The sequence below is a fragment of the Lepisosteus oculatus genome, chromosome 23, assembly GCF_040954835.1.
Source record: "Lepisosteus oculatus isolate fLepOcu1 chromosome 23, fLepOcu1.hap2, whole genome shotgun sequence".
Classification (NCBI taxonomy): Eukaryota; Metazoa; Chordata; class Actinopteri; order Semionotiformes; family Lepisosteidae; genus Lepisosteus; species Lepisosteus oculatus.
This window is the reverse complement of record NC_090718.1, coordinates 416,925-428,831: the sequence shown is the minus strand read 5'-3', so window position 1 is coordinate 428,831 and position 11,907 is coordinate 416,925. Positions and strand designations below refer to the sequence as shown.

The following is an 11,907-nucleotide window of genomic DNA, read 5'->3' as shown; positions in this document are numbered from 1 at the left end:
CATCCTCCGTGTGCAGAGAAAAACACCTAACAACAGGTGCAGGGCCGAATTAGGCCAGTACCCACTATTGATAAACATACAGAAAAGAATATTAAGGTATTGGCTACACCTAAAAAACAGCGACCAAAATTCCTACCACCACAAAGCCCTGCTGAGCCTAGAGCTGAGCCCAAAACAGAGCCCCCTGAGCCAGCTGGTCCTGAGGCTTACTGACCTGAGCCACATCGACACTAACCAGGATCAGGACAGCACTGCTAGAGCACCACAACCCAGACTCAGCCACATCACAGCACAGATCAAACAGCAATATTTCACAAACTGGGACACACACACACAAACACAACATAAACTGGAATGCTACAGAACCCTAAACAGATAATACACACTGGCTGAATATTTGACCAAAATAAGAAACAACAAACAGAAACAGACCCTGACGAAGTACAGGCTCAGTGACCACAGCCTGGCCATAGAAACTGGGCGACACAGGCAGACCTGGCTGCCCAGAGAGGACAGGCTGTGCTCCCACTGCCAGCGGGGAGAAATAGAGACAGAGGTGCACTTCCTACTGCACTGTGACAGATACTCTGGGATTAGAGAAACATTCTTCCCGAAATTCAGAAATCTAATCCCAGAGTTCCCACACCTGCCAGAATCACAACGGGTCCCAATCCTACTGGGAGAGGGAGGAGGGAACTCAGTTGAACTGGCAGCCCAGTATGTGATCTCCTGTCCCAGCCTGAGGAACAGTGAGTCTGTCTCCCAATAATGCTCCAGCCGCCTACAGAATATGTCAATATTTTATAATATGTCTTTGTTGTAAATGTCTGTAATATGTCTGTTAATTTTATTTTACTTCTATTTTTTGTTTTGTTTAATGTAAATATCATTACTTTCATTTGCTTTGGCAACACTGATTGTACCCATCGGTCATGCTAATAAAGCACCTTGAATTGAATTGAATTGAGAGGGACCAGTCAGTCTGTCTGACCCTCCTCCTCCTCCAGAGAGGGACCGGTCAGTCTGTCTGACCCTCCTCCTCCTCCAGAGAAAGAGAGACCGGTCAGTCTGTCTGACACTCCTCCAGAGAGATAGAGGGACCGGTCAGTCTGTCTGACCCTCCTCCAGAGAGAGAGAGGGACCGGTCAGTCTGTCTGACCCTCCTCCAGAGATATAGAGGGACCGGTCAGTGTGTCTGACCCTCCTCCAGAGAGAGAGAGGGACCGGTCAGTCTGTCTGACCCTCCTCCAGAGAGAGAGAGGGACCGGTCAGTCTGTCTGACCCTCCTCCAGAGAGAGAGAGGGACCGGTCAGTCTGTCTGACCCTCCTCCAGAGAGAGAGAGGGACCGGTCAGTCTGTCTGACCCTCCTCCAGAGAGAGAGAGGGACCGGTCAGTCTGTGAGTGAACGATGCTCTCGAACCTGCACCCCTCAGGCGAACCCACCGGGTGTCCTGGCTCTGCTGGACGAGGAGTGCTGGTTTCCCAGGGCGACTGACCGCTCCTTTGTGGAGAAGCTGACCGCGGAGCAGGGAGGTCACCCCAAGTTCCAGCGGCCCCGCCAGCTGAGAGACGAGGCCGACTTCTCCATCCTGCACTACGCTGGCAAGGTCTGTGTGTGTCTGTGTGTGTCTGTGTGTGTCTGTGTGTGTCTGTCTGTCTGTGTCTGTCTGGTGTGTGTCTGTGTGTGTCTGTGTCTGTCCGTGCCTGTCTGCGTGTGTCTGTCTGTGTGTCTGTCTGTGTGTGTCTGTGTGTGTCTGTGTGTGTCTGTCTGTGTGTCTGTCTGTGTGTGTCTGTGTGTGTCTGTGTGTGTCTGTGTGTGTCTGTGTGTGTCTGCGTGTGTCTGTGTGTGTCTGTGTGTCTGTCTGTGTCTGTCTGTGTGTCTGTCTGTGTGTGTCTGTGTGTGTCTGTGTGTGTCTGTGTCTGTCTGTGCCTGTCTGTGCCTGCCTGTGTCTGTCTGTGTCTGTCTGTGTCCGTCCGTCTGTGTCCGTCCGTCTGTGTCCGTCCGTCTGTGTGTCCGTCTGTGTCCGTCCGTCTGTGTCCGTCCGTCTGTGTCCGTCCGTCTGTGTGTCCGTCTGTGTCCGTCCGTCTGTGTCCGTCCGTCTGTGTCCGTCCGTCTGTGTCCGTCTGTGTCCGTCCGTCTGTGTGTCCGTCTGTGTGTCCGTCTGTGTGTCCGTCTGTGCCTGTCTGTCTGTGCCTGTCTGTCTGTGTCTGTCTGTCTGTGTCTCAGTGTTCTAAAACCAAATCTGTGTGTGTGTCTCTCAGTTTTCTACAAGCCAGTCTGTGTGTGTGTGTGTGTGTCTCTCAGTTTTCTACAAGCCAGTCTGTGTGTGTCTCTCAGGTGGACTACAAGGCAGACGAGTGGCTGGTGAAGAACATGGACCCCCTTAATGACAACGTGGCCTCTCTGCTGCACCAGTCCTCTGACCCCTTCGTGTCCGAGCTGTGGAGAGAAGGTGAGAGAGAGGAGAGAGAGCCTGTCTCTTTAATAATAATAATACAGTGTGTGACCTCCTGTCCCAGCCTGAGGAACAGACAGTGAGCCTGTCTCTCAATAATAATAATACAGTGTGTGATCTCCCGTCCCAGCCTGAGGAACAGACAGTGAGCCTGTCTCTCAATAATAATAATACAGTGTGTGATCTCCCGTCCCAGCCTGAGGAACAGACAGTGAGCCTGTCTCTCAATAATAATAATACAGTGTGTGATCTCCTGTCCCAGCCTGAGGAACAGACAGTGAGCCTGTCTCTCAATAATAATAATACAGTGTGTGATCTCCCGTCCCAGCCTGAGGAACAGACAGTGAGCCTGTCTCTCAATAATAATAATACAGTGTGTGATCTCCCGTCCCAGCCTGAGGAACAGACAGTGAGCCTGTCTCTCAATAATGATAATACAGTGTGTGATCTCCTGTCCCAGCCTGAGGAACAGACAGTGAGCCTGTCTCTCAATAATAATAAAACAGTGTGTGATCTCCTGTCCCAGCCTGAGGAACAGACAGTAAGCCTGTCTCTCAATAATAATAATACAGTGTGTGACCTCCTGTCCCAGCCTGAGGAACAGACAGTGAGCCTGTCTCTCAATAAAAATAATAATAATACAGTGTGTGACCTCCTGTCCCAGCCTGAGGAACAGACAGTGAGCCTGTCTCTCAATAATAATAATACAGTGTGTGACCTCCTGTCCCAGCCTGAGGAACAGACAGTGAGCCTGTCTCTCAATAATAATAATACAGTGTGTGATCTCCCGTCCCAGCCTGAGGAACAGACAGTGAGCCTGTCTCTCAATAATGATAATACAGTGTGTGATCTCCTGTCCCAGCCTGAGGAACAGACAGTGAGCCTGTCTCTCAATAATAATAAAACAGTGTGTGATCTCCTGTCCCAGCCTGAGGAACAGACAGTAAGCCTGTCTCTCAATAATAATAATACAGTGTGTGACCTCCTGTCCCAGCCTGAGGAACAGACAGTGAGCCTGTCTCTCAATAAAAATAATAATAATACAGTGTGTGACCTCCTGTCCCAGCCTGAGGAACAGACAGTGAGCCTGTCTCTCAATAATAATAATACAGTGTGTGACCTCCTGTCCCAGCCTGAGGAACAGACAGTGAGCCTGTCTCTCAATAATAATAATACAGTGTGTGATCTCCCGTCCCAGCCTGAGGAACAGACAGTGAGCCTGTCTCTCAATAATGATAATACAGTGTGTGATCTCCTGTCCCAGCCTGAGGAACAGACAGTGAGCCTGTCTCTCAATAATAATAAAACAGTGTGTGATCTCCTGTCCCAGCCTGAGGAACAGACAGTAAGCCTGTCTCTCAATAATAATACAGTGTATGATCTCCTGTCCCAGCCTGAGGAACAGACAGTGAGCCTGTCTCTCAATAATAATAATACAGTGTGTGATCTCCTGTCCCAGCCCGAGGAACAGACAATGAGCCTGTCTCTCAATGATATTAATACAGTGTGTGATTTCCTGTCCCAGCCTGGGGAACAGACAGTGAGCCTGTCTCTCAATAATAATAATACAGTGTGTAATCTCCTGTCCCAGCCTGAGGAACAGTGACACTGTCTCTCAGTAATGCTCCATCTGTCTGTGTGTAAATGTCTATGATGTGTCTGTATTGTAGATGTTGTGTTAATTGTGTGTATCTTGGGCAACACTGGTCTATTCACTGGTCCAGCCAGTATTGAACTGAGTGGAGTGAGAGGAGAGTGAGAGGGGCAGCAGGAGAGCAGAGCTGAGCGAACTGAGGAAGAGTGAGGAAGAGGGACTCTTCAGCCTGAAGCACTTGCACACCCTCCGCACCTAGGGCAGTGTAGTCAGACCCCAGCATGACTGACCGGCTAAGATTCCTGTCTCTGCCCGTGTACTAACACCTGCCCCCTCTCTCTCTCCCCCCTTTCTCTCGCTGTGCCCTCCTCTCTCCCAGACATTCAGTCGCTCCCTCGGGTCTATTTTTTCGACTCCTACGCCGCGCTGCAGCCCAATGGCTCTGACAGTAGGTGTCTCTCTCCTTCCTGTTAGGTGTTAATGTTGGGGTTCTCAGTCTGTATCAGCCCTTTCTGCCCATTAATCTGAAAATCTCTTCCTCGTGTGTGGAGTTTGTCAAGCTCCTAGCTCTGTAGTAAACCTCTAACATGGACACACATGCTGATAATCTGATTAACACACATTGTTAATTATAGGACTGTGACGATCAGTGAATGATGTTGCAGCAGGTGATGTCACAGTGAATGATGTCAGACTGGGCAATGTCACAGTGAATGATGTCACACTGGGCGATGGGACAGTGAATTATGTCATACTGGGTGATGTCATAGTGGGTGCATCACGCTGGGTGATGTCACAGTGAATGCTGTCACACTGGGCAATGTCACAGTGAATGATATCACACTGGGTGATGGGACAGTGAATTATGTCACACTGGGTGATGTCATAGTGGATGCATCACGCTGGGTGATGTCACAGTGAATGATGTCACACTGGGTGATGTCACAGTGAATTATGTCACACTGGGTGATGGGACAGTGAATGATGTCACACTGGGTGATGTTATAGTGGGTGCATCACGCTGGGTGATGTTATAGTGGGTGCATCACGCTGGGTGATGTCATAGTGGATGCATCACGCTGGGTGATGTCACAGTGAATGCTGTCACACTTGGCGATGTCACCGTGAATGCTGTCACACTGGGTGATGGGACAGTTAATGATGTCACACTGGGTGACGTCACAGTGGATGCATCACGCTGGGTGATGTCACAGTGAATGATGTCACACTGGGTGATGGGACAGTGAAAGATGTCACACTGGGTGATGTTACAGTGAATGGTGTCACTCTGGGTGATGGGACAGTGAATGATGTCACACTGGGTGATGTCACAGTGGATGCATCACGCTGGGTGATGTCACAGTGAATGCTGTCACACTGGGTGATGTCACAGTGAATGCTGTCACACTTGGTGATGTCACAGTGGATGCATCACGCTGGGTGATGTCACAGCCTGACTGCCTGTCTCTCTCCCTCCCTACTCCTCTCTGCCCCCAGTGGAGAGAATAGTGGGCCTGGAGCAGGTGGCGTCCGGGGGCCTGGGGGACGTGGCGTTCGGCGCAGGGCTGAAGACCAAGCGAGGCATGTTCCGCACCGTGGGCCAGCTCTACAAGGACTCGCTGAGCCGCCTGATGGCCACGCTGAGGAACACCAACCCCAACTTCGTCCGCTGCCTCATCCCCAACCATGAGAAGAGAGTGAGGGGGCCGGGTGGGCCGGGTGGGGCGGGGGGTGAGGGGTGAGACACTCCCAGCGCTCACAGAGCTGCCCTTCCTCTCTCCCAGGCCGGGAAGCTGGAGCCCCACCTGGTTTTGGACCAGCTGCGCTGCAACGGCGTCCTGGAGGGGATCCGGATCTGCCGGCAGGGCTTCCCGAACCGCATCCCCTTCCAGGAGTTCCGGCAGAGGTACCGGCCGCCCGCGCACCCCCTGCTGGCTGGCTGGCGGCCTGCGGCCTGAATCATCGCCCTGTCCTGTCTGTGTCCTTCCCAGGTACGAGATCCTGACTCCCAACGCGATCCCGCGCACATTCATGGATGGGAAACAGGCCTGCGAGCTCATGGTGAGTGTGTGCAGCCCCGCCCTCACCCTGTAGCCACACCCTCTCTCCCCCTGCAGCCCCGCCCTCACCCTGCAGCCCCGCCCTCACTCTGTAACCCCACCCCCTCTCTCCCTGCAGCCCCGCCTTCACCCTGTAACCCCACCCTCTCTCTCCATGCAGCCCCGCCCTCTCCATGTAACACCACCCTCTCTCTCCCTGCAGCCCTGTACTCTCCCTGTAGCCCCGCCTTCTCTCTCCCTGTAGCCCCACCCTCTCCCTGTAGCCACACCCTCTCTCTCACCTTGGGGGCTGGGGTACTGGGGGGCTGGGGTGCTGTGGGACTGGGAGCACCCTGCAGTGCTGACCCCCTCTACTCCCTCTCCCTGTCCGGCAGATCCAGGCTCTGGAACTGGATCGGAACCTCTTCCGGGTCGGGCAGAGCAAGGTGTTCTTCCGGGCTGGAGTGCTGGGCCACCTGGAGGAGGAGAGAGACCTGAAGATCACCGACACCATCATCCGCTTCCAGAGCGCTGCCCGGGGCTACCTGGCCCGCAGGTGGGGTACTGGGGTACAGGGGTATTGGTGGACTGGGGTACAGGGGGACTGGGAGACTATGGTACTGGGGTACTGGGGGTCTGGGAGTCTGGGGGGACTGGGGAGACTGGGAGACTCTGGTTCTGGGGTACTGGGGTGCTGGGGGATCTGGGGGACTGAGAGACTATGGTACTGGGGCACTGGGGGTCTGGGAGTCTGGGGGGACTGGGGAGACTGGGAGACTATGGTACTGGGGCACTGAGGTACTGGGGTGCTGGGGGACTGGGAGACTATGGCACTGGGGTACTGGGGTGCTGGCAGGTCTGTGCTCTTCAGAGCCTCTCTCTCTCAGGCTCTACGTCAAGAAGCAGCAGCAGCTCAGTGCCGCCAGGGTGATGCAGAGGAACTGCGCCGCCTACCTCAAGCTGAAGAACTGGCAGTGGTGGAGACTGTTCACCAAGGTAATGACGTCGCCGTGGAGACTGCGGGGGGGTGCAGCACGCGGTCGCCACGGAGACGGCTGCCCCGTTGACACTGCCCGTCTCCCAGGTCAAGCCGCTGCTGCAGGTGACAAGGCAGGACGAGGAGATCCAGGCGAGAGAGGAGGAGCTGCTCAAGGCCAGGGGGAGCCAGGCCAGGCTGGAGCAGGAATTCTCCGAGCTGCAGAGGAAACACCAGCAGGTACTGAGCCCCACAGTCTGGAGAGTGTATCCCGAGTGTACCCCCACAGCCTGTGTGCCTGAGCCTCAGCTCCCCCTCTCGGGCCGCAGGTGCAGGAGGAGAAGGCTGTGCTGGCAGAGCAGCTGCAGGCCGAGACCGAGCTCTTCGCCGAGGCCGAGGAGATGAGGGTGAGGCTGTCGGCGAGGAAGCAGGAGCTGGAGGAGGTGCTGAGCGAGCTGGAGACACGCCTGGAGGAGGAGGAGGAGCGGGGTGCCCAGCTGGCCAGCGAGAGGAAGAGGCTGCAGCAGCACGTGCAGGTCAGTGAGTGGGGGGACTAGGGCTAGAGCCCCTCCCCTTCCTGTATAGAGACCCTCGCCTTCCTGTCTACAGCCCCTCCCCTTCCTGTATAGGGCCCCTCCCCTTCCTGTGTAGAGCCCTGCTCAGAATTGATCTTTCTACAGATAAAGGACAGAGTGCTGATTGAAGGTGCTCGTGTGCACAAGAGGATCACAATCATGGGAGCAGTATGTAGCTCTCCTCTCTCTCCTCTCTCTCCTCTCTCTTCCAGGACCTGGAGGAGCAGCTGGAGGAGGAGGAGGCAGCTCGCCAGCGCCTCCAGTTGGACAAGGTTTCACTGGAGTCCAGGATGAAGAGCCTGGAGACAGAGACTGTGACACTGCAGGACCAGAGGGACAGACTGAGCAAGGTGAGAGAGAGGAGAGAGAGAGGGGAGAGAGAGAGGATGGCATGAAAGATTGTTTTACAAACTACTCCAAAGTGGCATATGGGGCAAAGTGTACGACATCATTAAATCAGTGTATTCAGAGAGCAAATGTGCAGTGAAAATTGGAAACAAAAGGACCAAATTCTTCACCCAAGGCCGTGGGGTGAGACAGGGCTGCAGCCTGAGCCCAACACTGTTCAATATCTATATCAACGAATTAGCAGGAATGTTGGAACAGTCTGCAGCTCCTGGTCTCACACTACGCGACACAGAAATCAAGTTCCTGCTCTAAGCAGGTGACCTGGTCCTGCTGTCGCCCACAGAACAGGGGCTGCAGCAGAACCTGGCACTGCTGGAGCAGTACTGTCAGACCTGGGCACTGACAGTCAGTCTGGACAAGACCAGAGTTATGGTTTTCCAGAAGAAAGCCAGACCTCAGGGAAACAGGTACAAATTCACACTGAACAACAACACATTGGAGCACACATCCAGCTACACATATCTCGGTCTCACCATCAGCTCTTCTAGTTTTTACCTGGCAGTGAAGACACTGAGGGAGAAGGCACTCAGGGCCTTCTACACAATAAGAAGGAGGCTCTTCAACATCAACCCACCAACAAGAATCTGGCTCCAAATATTTGAAAGTGTAATCCAACCCATTGCCCTATACGGCAGTGAACTGTGGGGTCCCCTCACAGGCCAGGAGTACACTCAATGGGACAAACACCCCACAGAAACTCTGCACATGGAGATCTGTAGAAACATCCTCCGTGTGCAGAGAAAAACACCTAACAACAGGTGCAGGGCTGAATTAGGCCAGTACCCACTATTGATAAACATACAGAAAAGAATATTTAAGTATTGGCTACACCTAAAAAACAGCGACCAGAATTCCTACCACCACAAAGCCCTGCTGAGCCAAGAGCTGAGCTCAAAACAGAGCCCCCTGAGCCAGCTGGTCCTGAGGCTCACTGACCTGATCCACACCGACACTAACCAGCATCAGGACAGCACTGCTAGAGCACCACAACCCAGACTCAGCCACATCACAGCACAGATCAAACAGCAATATCTCACAAACTGGGACACACACACAAACACAACATAAACTGGAATGCTTCAGAACCCTAAACAGACAATACACACTAGCTGAATATTTGACCAAGATAAGAAACAACAAACAGAAACAGACCCTGACGAAGTACAGGCTCAGTGACCTCAGCCTGGCCATAGAAACTGGACACAGACAGACCTGACTGTCCAGAGAGGACAGGCTCAGTGACCACAGCCTGGCCAGCGAAACTGGACGCAGGCAGACCTGACTGTCCAGAGAGGGCAGGCTGTGCTCTCACTATCAGTGGAGAGAAAATAGAGACAGAGGTGCACTTCCTACTGCACTGTGACAGATACTCTGGGATTAGACAGTGAGCCTGTCTCTCAATAATAATAATACAGTGTGTGATCTCCTGTCTCAGCCTGAGGAACAGACAGTGAGCCTGTCTCTCAATAATAATAATACAGTGTGTGATCTCCTGTCCCAGCCTGAGGATCAGACAGTGAGCCTGTCTCTCAATAATAATAATACAGTGTGTGATCTCCTGTCCCAGCCTGAGGATCAGACAGTGAGCCTGTCTCTCAATAATAATAATACAGTGTGTGATCTCCTGTCCCAGCCTGAGGAACAGACAGTGAGCCTGTCTCTCAATAATAATAATACAGTGTGTGACCTCCTGTCCCAGCCTGAGGAACAGACAGTGAGCCTGTCTCTCAAGAATGATAATACAGTGTGTGATCTCCTGTCCCAGCCTGAGGAACAGACAGCCTGTCTCTCAATAATAAACAGAGGGAGAGGACAGGGGTCAGAGGGCAGTAGAAGAGACAAAGGGACAGGACGGGGGGTCAGTGCATGGTGTTCACCCCCCTCTCTCTCTGCAGGAGAAGAAGCAGGTGGAGGACAGGCTCGGTGAGGTCTCCGCCCGGCTGGGGGAGGAGGAGGAGAAGGTGAAGACTCTGACCAAGCTGAGGAACAGGCAGGAGGCTGTGATCGCGGACATGGAGGGTGAGTCTGGCCACGTGGAGGTCTGGGCCTGCAGCTCCGGGTTTGAGCAGGGGAGGGCTGAGCAGGGCAGGGCTGGGCTCTGGGTTCAAGCAGGTGAGGGCTGGGCAGGGCTGAGCTCCGGGTTTGAGCAGGACTGGGCTCTGGGTTCAAACTGGTGAGGGCTGGGCATGGCTGGGCTCTGGGTTCGAGCAGGGCTGGGCTCTGGGTTCAAGCTGGTGAGGGCTGGGCACAGCTTGGCTCTGGGTTCAGGCTGGGCTGGGCTCTAGGTTTGAGCAGGGCAGCATGGGAGGGACCCTGTGCCTGTTCTGCAGAGCGCCTGAAGCGCGAGGAGCAGGGCCGCCAGGAGCAGGACAAGACCCGCCGCCGCGTGGAGGGGGAGCTGGCCGAACTGCAGGACCAGCTGGCCGAGCTGGGGCAGGTCGCCGAGGAGCTGAGAGACACGCTGAGCCGCCGAGACGCTGACATACAGGCCCTCAACACCCGGTGAGAGCATCCACAGGTCTCTACAGACCCTCATACAGACCCCAGAGACACTCCTCACACACAGAGATTAATACAGACCCCAGAGACACTCCTCACACACAGAGATTAATACAGACCCCAGAGACACTCCTCACACACAGAGATTAATACAGACCCTAATACAGACCCCAGAGACACTCCTCACACACAGAGATCAATACAGACCCTCATACAGACCCCAGAGACACTCATCACACACAGAGATTAATACAGAGCCTAATACAGACTCCAGAGACACTCCTCGCACACAGATATTAATACAGACCCTCATACAGACCCCAGAGACACTCCTCACACACAGAGATTAATACAGACCCCAGAGACACTCCTCACACACAGAGATTAATACAGACCCTCATAGAGACCCCAGAGACACTCCTCACACACAGAGCTTAATACAGACCCTAATACAGACCCCAGAGACACTCCTCACACACAGAGATTAATACAGACCCTATACAGACCCCAGAGACACTCCTCGCACACAGAGATTAATACAGACCCTAATACAGACCCCAGAGACACTCCTCACACACAGAGATTAATTAATCCCCCAGAAACACTCCTCGCACACAGAGATCAATACAGACCCTCATACAGACCCCAGAGACACTCCTCACACACAGAGATTAATACAGACCCCAGAGACACTCCTTACACAGAGAGATTAATACAGACCCTCATAGAGACCCCAGAGACACTCCTCACACACAGAGATGAATTAATACCCCAGAGACCCCAGACCCCAGAGACTGTATTCACACAGACTCCTCACACACAGAGTGCCTTGGTACAGACTAGCATGCGGATGTGTGTCTGTCTCACTGGGTCTGCAGGCTGGAGGAGGAGTCAGGACGTCGCACGGAGGTGCAGCGGGCCCTGCGGGAGACGCAGTCCCAGGTGGCCGAGCTGCGGGAGGACATGGAGGCGGAGCGCAGCGCACGGGACAAGGCGGAGAGACAGAGAAGGGACCTGAGCGAGGAGCTGGAGGCCCTGAGGACGGAGCTGGAGGACACGCTGGACACCACCGCCGCCCAGCAGGAGCTGCGGTCAGTCCAAGCAAACGTCCGCCGGGCCGCTGGCCGGCCTACGGGAGTCCGCGCTCACGCCCCTCCCCCCTCTGCCGGCAGGTCGAAGCGCGAGGCCGAGCTGGGCGAGCTGAAGCGCTGTCTGGAGGAGGAGACCCGCGGCCACGAGGCCCAGCTGGCAGAGCTGCGGGCCAGGCACAGCACTGCCCTGGAGGCCCTGCAGGAGCAGCTGGACAGCAGCAGGAGGGTGAGGCCGCCTGTCGAGAGCGGGAGTGTGACCAGGCCTTAG

General features: G+C 54.3%; 1 protein-coding gene across 3 annotated transcripts in view; it reads left to right on the top strand.

Moving 5' to 3' along the window:
- Nucleotides 1-11,907, top strand: part of myh14 (myosin, heavy chain 14, non-muscle) — a 51,196-nt gene that overhangs the window by 25,026 nt on the left and 14,263 nt on the right. For 2 of the 3 annotated variants that reach the window (XM_069182653.1, XM_069182652.1), the window contains exons 16-30: nucleotides 1,435-1,608; nucleotides 2,340-2,454; nucleotides 4,431-4,499; nucleotides 5,549-5,748; nucleotides 5,836-5,957; nucleotides 6,043-6,112; nucleotides 6,486-6,646; nucleotides 6,978-7,086; nucleotides 7,175-7,306; nucleotides 7,396-7,602; nucleotides 7,854-7,991; nucleotides 9,945-10,068; nucleotides 10,380-10,551; nucleotides 11,427-11,639; nucleotides 11,721-11,865. In XM_069182653.1, the coding sequence (XP_069038754.1) occupies nucleotides 1,435-1,608; nucleotides 2,340-2,454; nucleotides 4,431-4,499; nucleotides 5,549-5,748; nucleotides 5,836-5,957; nucleotides 6,043-6,112; nucleotides 6,486-6,646; nucleotides 6,978-7,086; nucleotides 7,175-7,306; nucleotides 7,396-7,602; nucleotides 7,854-7,991; nucleotides 9,945-10,068; nucleotides 10,380-10,551; nucleotides 11,427-11,639; nucleotides 11,721-11,865 (2,151 nt within the window). The remainder of the gene's footprint in view (nucleotides 1-1,434; nucleotides 1,609-2,339; nucleotides 2,455-4,430; nucleotides 4,500-5,548; nucleotides 5,749-5,835; nucleotides 5,958-6,042; nucleotides 6,113-6,485; nucleotides 6,647-6,977; nucleotides 7,087-7,174; nucleotides 7,307-7,395; nucleotides 7,603-7,853; nucleotides 7,992-9,944; nucleotides 10,069-10,379; nucleotides 10,552-11,426; nucleotides 11,640-11,720; nucleotides 11,866-11,907) is intronic. The other variant, XM_069182654.1, reaches the window with a different exon arrangement.